General features: G+C 42.0%; 2 protein-coding genes across 2 annotated transcripts in view; one reads left to right on the forward strand and one right to left on the reverse strand.

The window, feature by feature from the left end:
- LOC118364370 (von Willebrand factor D and EGF domain-containing protein-like) overlaps window positions 1-3,326 on the forward strand; it is a 32,144-nt gene extending 28,818 nt beyond the window's left edge. Inside the window, exons 22-31 of the mRNA XM_035745859.2 lie at window positions 145-240; window positions 402-497; window positions 745-840; window positions 993-1,088; window positions 1,202-1,297; window positions 1,469-1,564; window positions 1,760-1,855; window positions 2,002-2,097; window positions 2,218-2,315; window positions 2,407-3,326. Of these exons, the coding sequence (XP_035601752.1) occupies window positions 145-240; window positions 402-497; window positions 745-840; window positions 993-1,088; window positions 1,202-1,297; window positions 1,469-1,564; window positions 1,760-1,855; window positions 2,002-2,097; window positions 2,218-2,315; window positions 2,407-2,421 (881 nt within the window). The 3' untranslated portion in view covers window positions 2,422-3,326. The remainder of the gene's footprint in view (window positions 1-144; window positions 241-401; window positions 498-744; window positions 841-992; window positions 1,089-1,201; window positions 1,298-1,468; window positions 1,565-1,759; window positions 1,856-2,001; window positions 2,098-2,217; window positions 2,316-2,406) is intronic.
- A 358-nt stretch (window positions 3,327-3,684) lies between these two features.
- On the reverse strand, window positions 3,685-6,031 carry LOC118364371 (von Willebrand factor D and EGF domain-containing protein-like). The gene is made up of 5 exons (XM_035745860.2): window positions 5,624-6,031; window positions 5,336-5,431; window positions 4,996-5,100; window positions 4,622-4,717; window positions 3,685-4,025 (listed from the first exon to the last, which is right to left on the reverse strand). The coding sequence occupies exons 1-5, from the start codon at window positions 5,862-5,864 to the stop codon at window positions 3,916-3,918; spliced, it is 648 nt and encodes a 215-aa protein (XP_035601753.1). The 5' UTR covers window positions 5,865-6,031; the 3' UTR covers window positions 3,685-3,915.
- Window positions 6,032-16,676: the final 10,645 nt, after the last annotated feature.

Consider the following 16,676-nt stretch of genomic DNA (forward strand, 5'->3'; position numbering starts at 1 on the left):
ATCAAATGATACAAACCCCCCCCAAAATCTATTTTAACTCCAGGTTATAAGGCAACAAAATAGGAAAATTCCAAGGGGGGTGAATACTTTCGCAAGCCACTGTATACTGTAGGTTCCCATGAAACTGATTGTGGTGTTTTCCAGCTGTGTGCCGGTATCCATGTGGAAGGAATATGGAGTGCTCTCTACCCAATACCTGCACTTGTAAAGAAGGCTATACCGGATATAACTGCCACATAGGTGGGAACAACAGTCAGGGTTGGACGAGACAGCTGAGTTTCTATTCTTATGGCTCTTTATGAGTTACAAAGTAACTTCTGCAAAAATGTCTGTAAATTAGAACAAGTTGTTTTCAGTTACACATAGAAGTTGTAAATTCTATTAACCTTCTACCTTCTCAGCTGTCTGCCGACCGGACTGCAAGAACCAGGGGAAGTGTGTCAGCCCAGATGTGTGTGTCTGTCCCGTGGGCTACAGCGGACCAACATGTGAGGAAGGTAAACATATCATCCCACACATATTTGAACTCTAACTATGTACTCTATATCCTGGCCCCAAATCTGTTTGTGCTAACTTGCCAACTCATTGTCACTCATTGTGTGGCTTGACAATGATGTAATATGAGTTGGTAAGATAGCACAAACAGATCTGGGTACAGGCTATATGTTCTCCATGTTAAATATTGTATATATTGTCCTTTTCTTACTGGATGCTCTGTACACCCCTTGGTTGCTGTGTTTGTAGCTAACTGTGAGCCATCTTGCCAGCATGGAGGAACCTGTCTGGTCAGGAATCTCTGCACCTGTCCTTACGGTTACGTGGGACCAAGATGTGAAATCAGTGAGAGATAATTCGATCCATTTGACCCTTTCTGGCATATATCATGTTTCCCTAGAATTATCTAAACCAGTCTGCTTCCTAAAAAAATGGAATGTATGTATAGGGGTTAGGAGTTGTCGTGTGTAACTGTGTCTATGTGTGTCTCTGTTCAGTGGTGTGCAACAGGCACTGTGAAAACGGAGGGGAGTGTATTTCTCCCGATGTGTGTGAGTGCAAGTCTGGCTGGTACGGACCAACCTGTAACTCAGGTAACTCCAATCAACACCATATGTTTCTACTTAGAAGCCCATGACGAATATATCTCTTTTCGACAACAGTGTGTTTAGCTATGGGCTAAATATTCCATTGTCTTCACCTCCAGCTGTCTGCAATCCAGTGTGTTTGAATGGTGGGACTTGTATCAAACTCAACATCTGCGCCTGTCCCGGTGGCTTCTATGGCTCCCAATGTCAGATTGGTAAGAATAGGTGTCACACTGACAATCAATAACCTCAATTGATTATGACACATTCTACTGTTCCCCTATTAGTGATTGATCCGTCATTTTGCACAGAAGTCTATTGCATGGTGGTACTGTAGTTTAGTGAGGATTAACTGTAGCTGTGTCACTGTGCGCCGTGCCCTCCAGCTGTCTGCAGCCCTCCCTGTAAGAATGGAGGTCAGTGTATGAGGAACAACGTGTGCTCCTGCCCCGGGGGCTACACAGGGAAGCGGTGTCAGAAGAGTAAGAGCCACTGCCACCCAACACGACCAAACACCCCACATCACTGTCTATCCATGTAGTATTAAATGGTTATAGGCCCTATACCAATGTAAATACATGTGAAAGGACCTAAATGTAATAACCCTGTAGCAAGCTAGTATGTACATGCAGTTATGTTAGTTGAGCCAACAATGCATGTTGCATTGTGTCTTTCAGGTGTGTGCGACCCCATGTGCATGAACAAGGGGAAGTGTGTGGGGCCCAACTCCTGTTCCTGTGCCTCTGGGTGGAGGGGGAAGAGGTGTAACATTCGTGAGTGACAACATAATGTACAACCACTGTTAACCTGAACCTGCCACCATGTAAAGATACCTTTACAATGCTAAGCAAGTTTGTGTGTGTGTGTGTGTGTGTGTGTGTGTGTGTGTGTGTGTGTGTGTGTGTGTGTGTGTATTTAGCTGTGTGCCTGCAGAAGTGTAAGAACGGTGGTGAGTGTGTGGGACCCAACACCTGCCACTGTTCCACAGGATGGGAAGGCCTACAGTGTCAGTCTGGTGAGTCCTTCTCTCATTCAATATGATATATTGTTGCCACGTTTCAATACATAGCTATGTACTTTTATCCTGTACTTATATTGGGTTCTATACTACTTCCTCCTCCTGCCTGACGGACAGCCATCTGTAAGCAAAGATGCCTCAACGGGGGAAGGTGTGTCCTGCCCAACTTCTGCCACTGCCGCAAAGGGTACACTGGCGTCACCTGTGGGTTAAAGGTGAGTATTGGTCCACAGTTTGGGTGTTTATTAACAGTTTTATTTTTATTGTTGGGAGATTATGTACTGTAAAATCTCTGCTCTTTTGTAGGCCGCTCTTGCATAAGGGAAATGACTGATGATGCTGAAGTTTTACAAAATACAGAGCGCAAGTGGAGAGTCCTTATTAGTGTGTGTGTGTGTGTGTGTGTGTGTGTGTGTGTGTGTGTGTGTGTGTGTGTGTGTGTGTGTGTGTGTGTGTGTGTGTGTGTGTGTGTGTGTGTATCTCTGTACATTAACTGAGGGGCCGGATATATTGCACGTATCTAATTGTCCCTGTTTTGTTACTACCTCAATGCTCAAGGTAGCACATTGATGTAAAGCCCTTGCATAAGAAATGCATAACATATTCATAAACAATGCATAATACTGTCTTAAACACTGCATATCCATTCAGAAATGTTTATGCCAATCGTGTTGATGTCTCAAAAGCTACATTTACACAGGCAGCCCAAGTCTGATCTTTTTCCACTAATAGGTCTTTTGACCAATCAGATCAGCTCGTTTAACAATTGGGCAAAAGATCAGAAATGTGCTGCCTATGTAAACGCAGCCAAACTATGTAATCTAACAGAGACATTAAGTTGTGTATTTTAATGCATACAAATGTGTTTTATAGTCTGTATCCAAGGCTTTTATTTTTAAAAAGTGTTACTGCACACAGTATTATGTTGGAGTAAGAGAAGAGGATCAGATGAAAAACGAGTTGATGGTTTATTGAAGAACAATCTGGCTTTATAAGATATTTATACCCACTTTTCTTTTTGATTTGTTGTTCCTTGTTATTGATTTGGCCAAAGTTTTCAGCTCGGGTTTATTGTGGTACAGAAAGTGTTTGTTTTTTGTTGCCTAAGCTGTTGTGCACTGTTTCATACAGTACTTAATATGTATTGAGAAATAACACTATTCTTCTTTATACATCACACCTGCCCTTGGAAATGTTATTAGCTTGTTTGATTTTTAGGGCCACTGGTCTGCAATTGTTTTGTAACTGTTGACGAGATCTGTTGTAAGTATCAATTCAGATATACTTGATCAATTTTGTACATTATACTGTACATAGGTCAAAACATTTGTTATTTTAACATTTACACCGCGTTGTAAACCACGCATATGGAAACAAAATAAAAAAGTTAGTGTCATTTGCTTTAAGTAACACGTTGAATGCTTGAAATGCAATTCAGTAAGGGATGGACGAACACTTTTGTAACAGTTTAGTTATACTATTAATTGGCTATAGTATATTGTTAGTAAAAGCAGTTCGCTAAGTGTTTTACTGTAAATCATCTGACTGCATGATAAGAAATTATTTCAAAAGAAAATAACAATAAACCTTTTAGCCACATTTTATTCATAATATAGCTCAAACCCAAAATTGTATAGTAGATATTGAGTTAACAGTTAAATGTTATTGTTAACACAAAAATCTGTGGTTCTTTATTTAAAAAAAAAAACATTTTTACAAAAGGCAGAGAGACGATATCTAAAGCACCAGATTTGGAATGAATACGGTTCTACATGGCCTCTGACTAGTCCTCTTTGACCTCTGACCCCTAAAGGGTTAAAACACCTTCCTTTCCTCACAGTGTGGTCCAGAGTAAGGAGGGCGACAGCGGCACGAATCGGGAGACAAACACTTGCCTCCATTCAGACATGGCCGGTGACACACAGCTGCAAGATAGAGAGAGGGAAGAGAGACGGAGGGAGGGGGAAATGAGAAAAAGAGATGTTACATGAAGAGAGGAAGGAGGGCTCATTATTTTTTCTGGTGGCCTCTTCACATCTGGGGAATGACAGCTCTCAGAATATCTCAAAACAGTCATTTTCAACAGGTATCTCATATTGACAGGTTTCTCACTCAGTAGATTCTTTCAGGATAAAGGATTTATATTTTTATTATTTAGCATGCCTGATTAACTTCTCTGCTATCTATTGTTTGACCCAAGTGTGTTAAAAATTAACACTCTTAACACACATCCAGAACAGATCAGTGATTAGGCTCCAGTTATGGGTTATACATTTATTTGGCCTGTTGCCTGTATCTGTGTAAGTGTGTCTGCAAGTGTGTGCATAATTACCGTGTTTGTGTGTCTGTTGGGGTCAGAGTAAGGAAGTGCATGTCTGAAAATGTGTATAGTTGGTTGTGTGCCAAATATGAGTGTGAAGTGTGTATGATTCTCACGTTTTACATTACATTTAGTAATTTAGCAGACGTTCGTATCCAGAGCGACTTACAGTTAGTGCATTCATCTTAAGATCTCACTCACCAGTGTGGCAGGCTCCACCCAGCCAGCCCTCTGGACAGCTGCAGATTCCTGGGGCCACACAGCTGCCCCCGTTCCTGCACCCCTGGGGACAGATCGCTGGGGAAACATCGCATTCTCAACATTCTGGGAACCAATAAATCATCATTATACCTTTGGCCATGTGAAGCATTTTCTTTGTCCCATTCAATCGTAATTGAAACAACTATTCTTTATTGTTTTAGTAGGTGTGAAGGTATCTTAGCATTTCAATAGAGTTGTCAGAGGGTTCCGGAGAGGATTAATATGCGACTGTTGATTAATAGGCCAGCTGAGCAACCAGTCTCACTGCTGGTTTCACCTCTGTGTGGATTAGGCTAATTAGGAGGTAAACAAACCCTCTTGGCATTTGGAGCCAGTCCAGCTGGAGGGACAGATGCACTTGGCCACTCCATTCACAGCGATGCAGTCGCCACCGTTCCAGCATCCACTATCACATTTCACTGGAAAAGACAGACATAAAATCAAATCATCCACTTACCTCTCCATGTCCATGTTCAAGTCTGAACTCCCTACCCTTTTCAAACCACAGTCTCTCTAAATAAAACATAATAGGTTACCTGTACTAGCCTACTGTAGTTACCAATACATATGATTACAAAATTTCATCAGATTTTTAACATTAACCAAGAACCAACATACTGTATATCTAAAAGGTTAACAGAATTAGATAAGTACCTTTATGACAATATTTTCCTCCAAATCCAGAAGGACATCTGCATTTTCCAGGGCGAAGGCACTCTCCTCCATTCTTACATTTGGGATAGCAGTTAGCTGTTCAAAACAACAGACAGTATATTCATCAGCACTCACCCAGTAAGTCATGCAACTTTTGCATCACATGTTGTGATGAAATAAATATACGATATACATATTTCATATTCTCCAATGCATCACTTTTCTTTTCTAGTTTGGCTATTTTGTTTACCGTCTCCTTTGTAGGTAAATATAAAGTGGTAACATCACCATACTGGCAGGTCTCTCCATCATAGCCGCGAGAACAGAAGCAGGTGTCGTTTCGGATGCAGATGCCAGCATGTTGGCACGGAGGGTCGCAAGTCGCTTTGAGGTCAAAAACAAAGGGCACCGCCACCCCTCGCGGAGCGTCCGAGCGCGCTAAGCAGATGCCCACAAGCGCAACCAAGCAGGCAAGCAGCGCGACGTTCATCTTTACCGACGCGGGAAAGCAGCAGCGAGCAAGCGCCATCCTCTTCACTTAGTGGACAATGGGAACTGGGGTTGAAACGAAGTTCTTCGAACAATGACGCCTCAATGTTTCTCTCCACGTCGCCCCCACTGATGGACAGAGATACGACAGCAGATGTTAGTCAGTCGAGAGAAAGGATACGGAGAAGACGGGACCTATGTGAAGCTTGCCACAATGTCGATTAACAACAATAGTGGAATTTGCGTTTCGGCTTTCAAATAAAAGTCCCTCATTGAAAGTGACGCAAACGGATACAAATAGTGGTTTTCGTGACATATTTGAACTAGCTAATGCTAATAAAAGGTTGGATTATACAAGTATTGCATTGGGGGCATACATACACACACATACATACAAAAGTATGTGGACACCTGTCCGTTGCGACATCTAATTCCAAGATCATGGGCATTAATATGGAGTTGGTCCCCCTTTTGCTGCTACAGATGGACAATTACAAAGGATGAAAGTGGGCATCAGCCAAACCCAGATTCGTCCTCGGACTGACAGATAGTGAAGCATGATTCATCATTCCAGGGAACGCATTTCCACTGCTCCAGAGTCCAGTGGTGGCAAGCTTTACACCACTCCAGCCGACAACAGCCTATGGAAACCCATTTCATGAAGCCCCCGACGAACAGTTCTTGTGCTGACTGACGTTGCTTCCAGATACAGTTTGGAACTCGGTAGGTAGTGAGGCCAGACGGTTTTTACGTTCTATGCGCTTCAGCACTCAGCGGCCCCATTCTGTGAGTTTGTGTGGCCTACAACTTTGTGACAGAGCCATTGTTGCTCCTAGACGTTTCCACTTCATAATAACATCACCTACAGTTGACCGGGGCAGCTCTAGCAGGGCAGAACCACTTCACAATAACATCACCTACAGTTGACACCTACACTCGCCCATCCACATCGATGGGGCTGTAGTGGAGCGGGTCAAGAGCTTCAAGTTCCTCTGCGTCCACGTCACTAAGGAATTAACATGATCCACACACAGCCACACATTTGTGAAGAGGGCACTACAAGAGGCTGAAAAGATTTGGTATGGGCTCTCAGATCCTCAAAAAGTTATACAGCTGCACCATTGAGAGAATCTTGATTGGCTGCATCACCGCTTGATACGTCAACTGCAATGCATCCGACCGCAAGGCACTATAGAGGGTGGTGAGTACAGCCCTGTGTGTCACTGGGGCTGAGCTCCCTGCCATCCAGGACCTCTATACCAGGCGGTGTCAGGAGAAGGCCCAAAGAATTGTCAAAGACTCCAGCCACTAAAGTCATATACTGTTCTCTCTGCCACCGCACGGCAAGCAGTTAAGTCTGGAACATTTTACATTTGCATTTTAATAATTTAGCCAACGCTCATATCCAGAGCGACTTACAGTTAGTGCATTCATCTTAAGATAGCTAGGTGGGACAACCACATATCACATTCCTCAATTAAGTACCTATCAGAGAAGTCAGAGCTAGTAAGGGGGAAGAAAGTCAAGTGCAAGTGTTAGTTCACAAAGGGCTTTTTATAATAATAATAATAATAATAATATATGCCATTTAGCAGACGCTTTTATCCAAAGCGACTTACAGTCATGTGTGCATACATTCTACGTATGGGTGGTCCCGGGAATCGAACCCACTACCCTGGCGTTACAAGCGCCATGCTCTATCAACTGTGCTACAGAAGGAAAGTAGGCAGTTTTGTGTTGGGGGGTGAGGAGGGGGTGTGCTGTGGGACTATTTAAGAAACTTTCGAATAGGTAGGGTTTCAGATGTTTCGGAAGATGGGCTATCCTATCTTCAAGGTGAAGCTGGTTCCACCATTCTGGTGCCAGCACAGAGAAGAGCTTGGACTGGTGTGAGCGGGAGCTGCCCACCCGTATGGGTGGGAGGGCCAAGAGACTAGAGGTGGCAAGAATGGAGTACTCGGGTTGGGGTGTAGGAGTTGAGCATAGCCTGAAGGTAGGGAGGGGCAGTTCCTCTTGGCTGCTCCGTAGGCAAGTACCATGGTCTTTTAGTGGATACGAGCTTCAAGTGGAAGCCAGTGGGGTGTGCAGAGGAGCAAGGTGTCATGGTGGACTTGAGAAGGTTGAATACGAGTTGGGCTGCAGCGTTCTGAATAAATTTCAGGGGTTTCGTGGTAAAAGCAGGGAGCCCAGCCAACAGCAAGTTGCAGTAGTCCAGACGGGAGATGACAAGTACCTGGATTAGGACCTGCGCCGCTTCCTGTGTGAGGTAGGATCGTAGTCAACGGATGTTGTTGAGCATGATCCTGCAGGAGTGTATCACTGCTTTGATGTTTGCAGAGAAGGACAGGGTGTTGTCCTAGGTCACGCCAAGGATCTTTGAACTCTAGGAGGGGGACACTGTGGAGTTGTCAACCATGATGGAGAAGTCTTGGAGCGGGCAGGCCTTACCCTGGAGGACAGAGCTCGAGGTGGTGGGTTGACATCCAAGCTGAGATATCTGCCAGGCACGCAGAGATGAGTGTCGCTGTAAGGGTCTATGTGTAGCTGGTGCAGAGGAGTCAGGCGCAGGACAGCAGAGATTAGTGTCGCTGTAAGGGTCTATGTGTAGCTGGTGCAGAGGAGTCAGGCGCAGGACAGCAGAGATGAGTGTCGCTGTAAGGGTCTATGTGTAGCTGGTGCAGAGGAGTCAGGTGCAGGACAGCAGAGATGAGTGTCGCTGTAAGGGTCTATGTGTAGCTGGTGCAGAGGAGTCAGGCGCAGGACAGCAGAGATGAGTGTCGCTGTAAGGGTCTATGTGTAGCTGGTGCAGAGGAGTCAGGTGCAGGACAGCAGAGATGAGTGTCGCTGTAAGGGTCTATGTGTAGCTGGTGCAGAGGAGTCAGGCGCAGGACAGCAGATATGAGTGTCGCTGTAAGGGTCTATGTGTAGCTGGTGCAGAGGAGTCAGGCGCAGGACAGCAGATATGAGTGTCGCTGTAAGGGTCTATGTGTAGCTGGTGCAGAGGAGTCAGGCGCAGGACAGCAGATATGAGTTTTGCTGTAAGGGTCTATGTGTAGCTGGTGCAGAGGAGTCAGGCGCAGGACAGCAGAGATGAGTAAATAAAAGTAACTTTACTCAAAGTCATCAAAATACAAGATAAATCCAAGTCCACAATACGAACCACAATACAACAAACAATCACTCACAACCAAACATGGGGAACAGAGGGTTAAATAATAAACAGGTAATTGGGGAAGTGAAACCAGGTGTGTAAGACATAGAGAAAACAAATGGAAAATGAAAAGTGGATCGGCGGTGGCTAGAAGGCCGGTGACGTCGACTGCCGAACGCCGCCCCAACAAGGGGAGGGACCGACTTCGGCGGAAGTCATGACATTCGTGACATGTCAGAAGGTGGGACGGAGAAAGATAGTCGTGTCATCCGCATAGAAATGATAGGAGAGACTATGTGAGGATATGACAGAGTCGAGTGACTTGGTGTATAGAGAGAAGAGAATAGGGCCTAGAACCGAGCCCTGGAGGACACCAGTAGTGAGACTACATGGTGCAGTCACAGATCCCCTCCAAGTCAAATGGAGAGTCCTGCAATTAAAAAGTGTGCAGAGCCTGAGATGCCCAGCCCTGAGAGGGTGGAGAGGAGGACCCTGAACAGCTTCTACCCCCAAGCCATAATACTACTAAATACAGTGGCAAGAAAAAGCATGTGAATCCTTTAGAATTACCTGGATTTCTGCATACATTTCTCATAAAATTTGAAGTCACAACAATAGACAAACACAGTCTGCTTAAACTAATAAGACACAAACAATTATACGTTGCTATGTCTTTATTGAACACACAGTGTAAACATTCACAGTGCAGGGTGTAAAAAGTATGTGAACCCTTGGATTTAACAACTGGTTGATCCTCCTTTTTGCAGCAATAACCTCAACCAAACATTTTCTGTGGTTGCGGATCAGACCTGCACAATGGTCAGGAGGAATTTTGGACTATTCCTCTTTACAAAACTGTGTCAGTTTAACAATATTCTTGGGATGTCTGGTGTGAACCGCTCTCTTGAGGTCATACCACAGCATCTCAATTGAGTTGAGGTCAGGACTCTGACTGGGCCATTTACAGAAGATGTATTTTCTTCTGTTGAAGCCATTCTGTTGTTGATTTACTTCTGTGCTTTTTGTCGTTGTCTTGTTACATCACCCAACTCCTGTTGAGCTTCATTTGGTGGACAGATAGCCTAACATTCTCCTGCAAAATGTCTTGATTAAATTGGGAATTAATTTTTCTGTTGATGATAGCAAGCTGTCCAGGCCCTGAGGCAGCAAAGCAGTCCCAAACCATGATGCTCCCTCCACCATGCTTTACAGTTGGGATGAGGTTTCGATGTTGGTGTGCTGTCTTTTTTTCTCCACACATAGTGTTGTGTGTTCCTTCCAAACAACTCAACTGTAGTTTAATCTGTCCACAGACTATTTTGCCAGTAGCCCTGTGGAACATCCAGCTGCTCTTTTGCGAACCTCAGACGTGCAGCAATGTTTTTTTGGACAGCAGTGGCTTCTTCCGTGGTCTCCTCCCATGAACACCCTTCTTGTTTAGCGTTTTACGTATCGTAGACTCGTCAACAGAGATGGTAGCACGTTCCAGACATTTCTGTAAGTCTTTAGCTGACACTAGGATTCTTCTTAACCTCATTGAGCATTTTGCGCTGGTGCTCTTGCAGTCATCTTTGCAGGATGGCCACTCCTAGAGGGAGTAGCAACTTTCTACATTTATAGACAATTTGTCTTACCGTGGACATCAAGGCTTTTAGAGATACATTTGTAACTGTTTCCAGCTTTATGCAAGTCAACAAATCTTAATCTTAGTCTTTTGATATCTATTTTGTTCAAGGCATGATTCATATCAGACAATGCTTCTTGTGAATAGCAAACTCAAATTTTGTGAGTGTTTTTTATAGGGCAGGGCAGCTCTAACCAACATCTCCAATCTTGTCTCATTGATTGGACTCACGATTAGATGACTCCCGACTCCAATTAGGATTTGGAGAAGTCATTAGCCTAGGGGTTCACACATTTTTTCCAGCCAACACTGTGTAAGTTTAAATGATGTATTCAATATAGACAAGAAAAATACAATAATTTGTGTGGTATTAGTTTAATCATACTGTGTTTGTCTATTGTTGTGATTTAGACAAAGATCAGATCAGATTTTATAACCAATTTATGCAGAAATGCAGGTAATTCCAAAAGGTTCACATACTTATTCTTGCCACTGTCGCTAATCAAATGGCTCCCCACTGCTGCTACTGTCTGTTATCTGTACTGTTGCCTAGTCACTTTACAGTGACCCTACTTACTGTATATATACATAGCTACCTCAATTACCTCGTACCCCTGCAATTACCTCGTACCCCTGACTCAGTACTTGTACTCCCTCTATATAGCCATGTTATTTTTTACTCTGCATTGTTATTCACTCTGTATTTATTCCTCGTCTCACTATTTCTATTTTTTATTTGATCTTTTATCTTTAACTCTGCATTTCACTGTTAGTCTACACCTGTTGTTTACGAAGCATGTGACAAATAACATTTGATTCGATTTTTAATATATGTGTAAACTCTACAGTTGTAATCTGTGGATGTCACTGAGTAGGCTGATACCCAAATTCATGGGCGCACACTCCATAGTTAAGGCTGTACAGTCCAATATGAATTAATATTCAATACGCACAAGGGTTTGACTGAGGAGGTGATTTGCCACAGTCAAAGTTCTGCAATAAGACGCTAATATGTTTTACTCCAACACCATCATCAAGGTTTCTGACGACATGACAGTAGCAGGACTGATCACCAATGACAATAAGAGCTCTGACGCTAATATTTGTGTAAACTGTACCGAGTTGTAATCTGTGGGTGTCACTGAATAGGCTGAAACGCCATTCCATGGGTGCACAGACAGTGCACACTCCATAGGTAAGGCTGTACAGTGCACATACTGTATGTATGCCCCAAAATGCAATTATGCGGTCAAATACACCCACAGTGGGATTAAAACATGTTTTGTACTATTTATTTTCAAATTGAACGAATTATTGTATTTATTTAGAATTATTGTATTTATTTAGAATTATATAACCACAAGCCAGGCTTGCTTAGCATTATCTAGTCCAAATATGGCATAGTTCCACTATTTGTATCCGTTTGCATCACTTTCAACGTGGGACTTTTATTTTGAAGGCAACTCGCAAATTCCATTTTTGTGGCTAATAGTTATTGTGGCTAGCTTCACATCGGTGTGGACAGGGTGGGATTGGGGAGTTTGAAGGTGGTCTCAATTTCCTCTCGGGACCTCTCTGGTGGTTCTGCAGAGAGCAATGCCTGCCATTCAAAGTGATAAACCCTGGCTGCTTATGTAGGTAACTGACAGGAGTGTCAAGGAGTGGAATGTAAGCTAAAAAGACTGGTACACAGACTATGAACACCTGACATAGTAGCTATAAGTATTCAAATGTTTGTGTGAACTGGAAAAGGACCATAATTGGGTTTCTCTAACATTAAGGGAGTCCCTTGTTGACCTTTCACATTAGCTGGAAAAGTCTCGACAGATGGTCATTTCTGTTCACCCAGAACTAAAGTCTCAGGTAATTTGTCAGCTGCCCACCCACGAAAGATTAGTGCAACGGTAAAACTGTTGTAAATGTTCAGGCCGATCTCAATTCTCTAAGTCAACAAGTCCTCAAATAGGCCTAGGCATTATACTTTTTTATTTCATATTTAATTAAACCGACGAATTTGGTGATGTTCAATTTCAGTTCATTGGCACAAAACGTGCGTCAGACCAAAAATATTATTGTGCAATTCATGCATCTCCGGTGGCATCTCTACTGGCCTCTCTTACATCCGTCCTCTCTCTATTCCTCATATAACTCTTGAACCAGTAGTCTAGCCCAATGTGTATCCCAATGCACTGAGTGTACAAAACATTAGGAACACCTTCCTTATATTGAGTTGCCCCTTTCTATTGTCATACCCCTTTCAAAGGCACTTCAATCTTTTGTCTCGCCCATTCACCCTCCGAATGGCACACATACACAATACATGTCTCAATTGTCTCAAGGCATAAAAATCCTCTGTTTGGAAAAAGCTGTTCAAAAGAGGGCATTGTATTATCATTTCTTTGTACTCCCTGACAAAAGCCGCGCAGCCGAAAGGCGTCGGATATTTAAAACGTTGTTTACATTGAACATGCCATACAAATAAAGGCATTTTAATTCATTATATGAGAGTGCCTTGGTCCTCCTTTCTTTTTGAGCATCAAAATCATTCTTTAACCTGTCTCTGCCCCTCCATCTACACTGATTGAAGTGGATTTAACAAGTGACATCAATAAGGGATCATAGCTTTCACCTGGATTCACCTGGTCAGTCTATGTCATGGAAAGAGCAGGTGTTCCTAATGTTTTGGACACTTAATGTAGTTTGGTCACCTATTTTGAGCAATTAAAACATATATTGGACAAAGAAGCAGCTTGCTCTTGCTTGCTGGATATAACATATGCTACAGTGTTCACAGTAGCGGGGAAACTCTGGTGTGATGTGATCACATTGGCTGGTGGTAAGAAAGCAATGAACAGGAATGCTCTGTTCTCCCTGCACCCAATGTTTATGTTGACACTCAAATCTTTTATGTCAGAATGCTCAATGTTAGAATGCTTCCAATCAAATGTATGAATGAAGTTTTTTTTTATTTTTTATAAATGCTATCTAATTTGCATAAACATTGTGATTGGATAGCTGTGAGGGTTCTCGAATCAGGATCAAATCCTCTGATCTCCTCGAGCTCATTAATGATAGAACGTTCATATTTGAAGATTGCCGAAAGGCCAGTCTCTTTGGCAAATGACAAGTGGCAATGAGTGGAATGTAATAGCTGAACAGAGAAGGCAACCTGGCTAACGTGTCCACCTGATAGACTTCAATAGAAGTTTAAAAATGATCAAGGCTTCATTATTAACGTTCTATGCGCGATGTTATGGTTATTAGTCAGAATGTAGGCCTAATGTGGGCTATAGCCTGTAAAGTATAGCCTGCTGAGTTTGAAGTAGACCTAATTCACAATGATAGGTACACTCTTAGAAAAATTGGTTCCCCATAGGAGAACCCATTTGGTTCCAGGTAGAACCCTTTTTAGTTCCAGGTAGAACTATTTTGGGTTGCATTTAGAACCCTCTGGAAAAAAGGGTTCTACATGGAACACAATAGGGTTATACCTGGAACCAAAAAGGGTTATTCGGGAACCATTTGAGGTTGTACTAGGCAACTCTATTTCTCCATCATGGAAGGGAGAATAGGGTAGTGGTAGAACATAAATGTTCAGTTGGTTTTCTCTGTAATGGAAGTCCATCAACAGTGCACCTGGAAAAGTAATTTCCTTACATCTGGAAAAGGGAAAGTATATATCATCTATGGGGAAAGAAATGACATTTACACAACCAAACTAGTCTAGTCTGCTCCCATTTCTAACTTCCTAGTCTACCTTACACTGATATCTAAATGTATTTTTTCGTAGTGCTATGAAATTTAGTGTTGTTTGTAGAAACACAATTGGATTTAGATCATTATTTCACACACCTGTTGTTTGTCTAGGCTACATCCCTGAAACATGAACCCATACACTGGCATCCATACATCCCTGGGTTAATGTACTTCCTCAATAGCTGTAAAAACATCATGCTACGTTCACCATTTGTAGCTTTTCTCCCTGAAGAACAACCCTATTTCCACAAGAACTCCATTTTGTGAACATTGCATGAACTGCTTAACCCAGAAGTCTGAAACCAGATTCACATCCTCACTCAGTCTACTTTATGTTCCAGATGTCTTGTATCATGCTGAGGAAGCACAGTAAGACTGCACACCATTACAAATAGTTCCCGAATTTTGACCATTAGTTTCAATACACTCTGAATACAGGAAAACTCAGTCTCCCTCATAGTTGGTGGTCATAAATGATGCCAGTGAGCACAGCATGTGACTGCATTGTGTCTGTGTCTGGACCCGGTTTCCCAATAGATGGAACTTAAAGCTTAACGTGTTACACAATATGATTGAAATACATAGGCCTATGTAGCCTATACTGCATTTACATTTTAATGCAGTCATCTCGGTTTTCATTTGAAGCATATTTTATATCCTTTGCTTGTTTGTAACAATTGCAAAGCCATTGGCAACTTTGTATTTCTATTGAACTTTGTGGTCACAGAGGTGTATAAACATCCTTATTGTATGTTTAGTGGAGATCTTCTGTGTATAAAGTGACGCGGAAGGGCAAAAAAAAGCATTTAACGACGCACTTAGCTGTGTTTTCAAGTGAAACTTTAGTAACAATGGTTTTGGGAAACTATTGAGGCACGAATCCCATTCAAGTCATGGGACCGATATTAGCATTTTTTTGCGCATCATGTTCAAAACATCTAGAACTGACTTGGTTGAGCTTTTACAATCAATTTGAGATACCTTCAGATGATTTGGACATGGTGTGTGAAAAATGCTAATATTGGTACCATGACTTTAATGGGATTTGTGCCACAAATGCTAGAACGTTAGCATGTGGAAACAGTACCAGGGAAACTAAACCAAATCACGGATTGCTGTCATACCTTTTCCATAGACTGCTTACAGGGCAAGGAAACCCATGTGTCATTTTGTAATTTGGGAGAACTATCGCTTTAAGATGCTTTTGGGAAACTGGGCCCTGGTTAATTAGGAACCGCTCCAAGTCCCAGACCTGAATCCTGGGGAGGAAGTCAACTGCTGTTTAAACGACAGGAACAGATGTGAGGTAAGCATACCGTTACACACTGGAGACCTGAAGCATCTAGAAGCAAACAAAGTAACACACTGACACACATCCAGAACGGTCTACAAATAAAATCAAAGGTCATACAGGACTAGCAGATGCATTACAATACAGCATGCATTACCATACACATACATTACAATACAGCATGCATTACAATACACATACATTACAATACAGCATGCATTACAATACAGCATGCATTACAATACAGCATGCATTACAATACACATACATTACAATACAGCATGCATTACAATACACATACATTACAATACAGCATACATTACAATACAGCATGCATTACAATACAGCATGCATTACAATACAGCATGCATTACAATACATTACAATACAGCATGCATTACAATACACATACATTACAATACAGCATATTACAATACAGCATGCATTACAATACAGCATGCATTACAATACACATACATTACAATACAGCATGCATTACAATACAGCATGCATTACAATACACATACATTACAATACAGCATGCATTACAATACAGCATGCATTACAATACAGCATGCATTACAATACACATACATTACAATACAGCATGCATTACAATACACATACATTACAATACAGCATACATTACAATACAGCATGCATTACAATACACATACATTACAATACAGCATACATTACAATACAGCATGCATTACAATACAGCATGCATTACAATACAGCATACATTACAATACACATACATTACAATACAGCATACATTACAATACACATACATTACAATACAGCATGCATTACAATACACATACATTACAATACAGCATACATTACAATACAGCATACATTACAATACAGCATGCATTACAATACAGCATACATTACAATACACATACATTACAATACAGCATACATTACAATACAGCATTACAATACAGCATGCATTACAATACACATACATTACAATACAGCATGCATTACAATACAGCATGCATTACAATACACATACATTACA

The sequence above is a fragment of the Oncorhynchus keta genome, chromosome 31 (genome assembly GCF_023373465.1).
Source record: "Oncorhynchus keta strain PuntledgeMale-10-30-2019 chromosome 31, Oket_V2, whole genome shotgun sequence".
Classification (NCBI taxonomy): Eukaryota; Metazoa; Chordata; class Actinopteri; order Salmoniformes; family Salmonidae; genus Oncorhynchus; species Oncorhynchus keta.

Excerpts from the sequence above, each read along its gene's own strand:
- LOC118364371 (XM_035745860.2), bottom strand. The coding sequence starts at position 5,864 with ATGGCGCTTGCTCGCTGCTGCTTTCCCGCGTCGGTAAAGATGAACGTC. Across the intron at positions 5,101-5,335 it reads AGGAAAATATTGTCATAAAG|TGAAATGTGATAGTGGATGC; the intron begins GTACTTATCTAA and ends TGTCTTTTCCAG. Across the intron at positions 4,718-4,995 it reads TGGCTCCAAATGCCAAGAGG|CGATCTGTCCCCAGGGGTGC; the intron begins GTTTGTTTACCT and ends ATGTTTCCCCAG.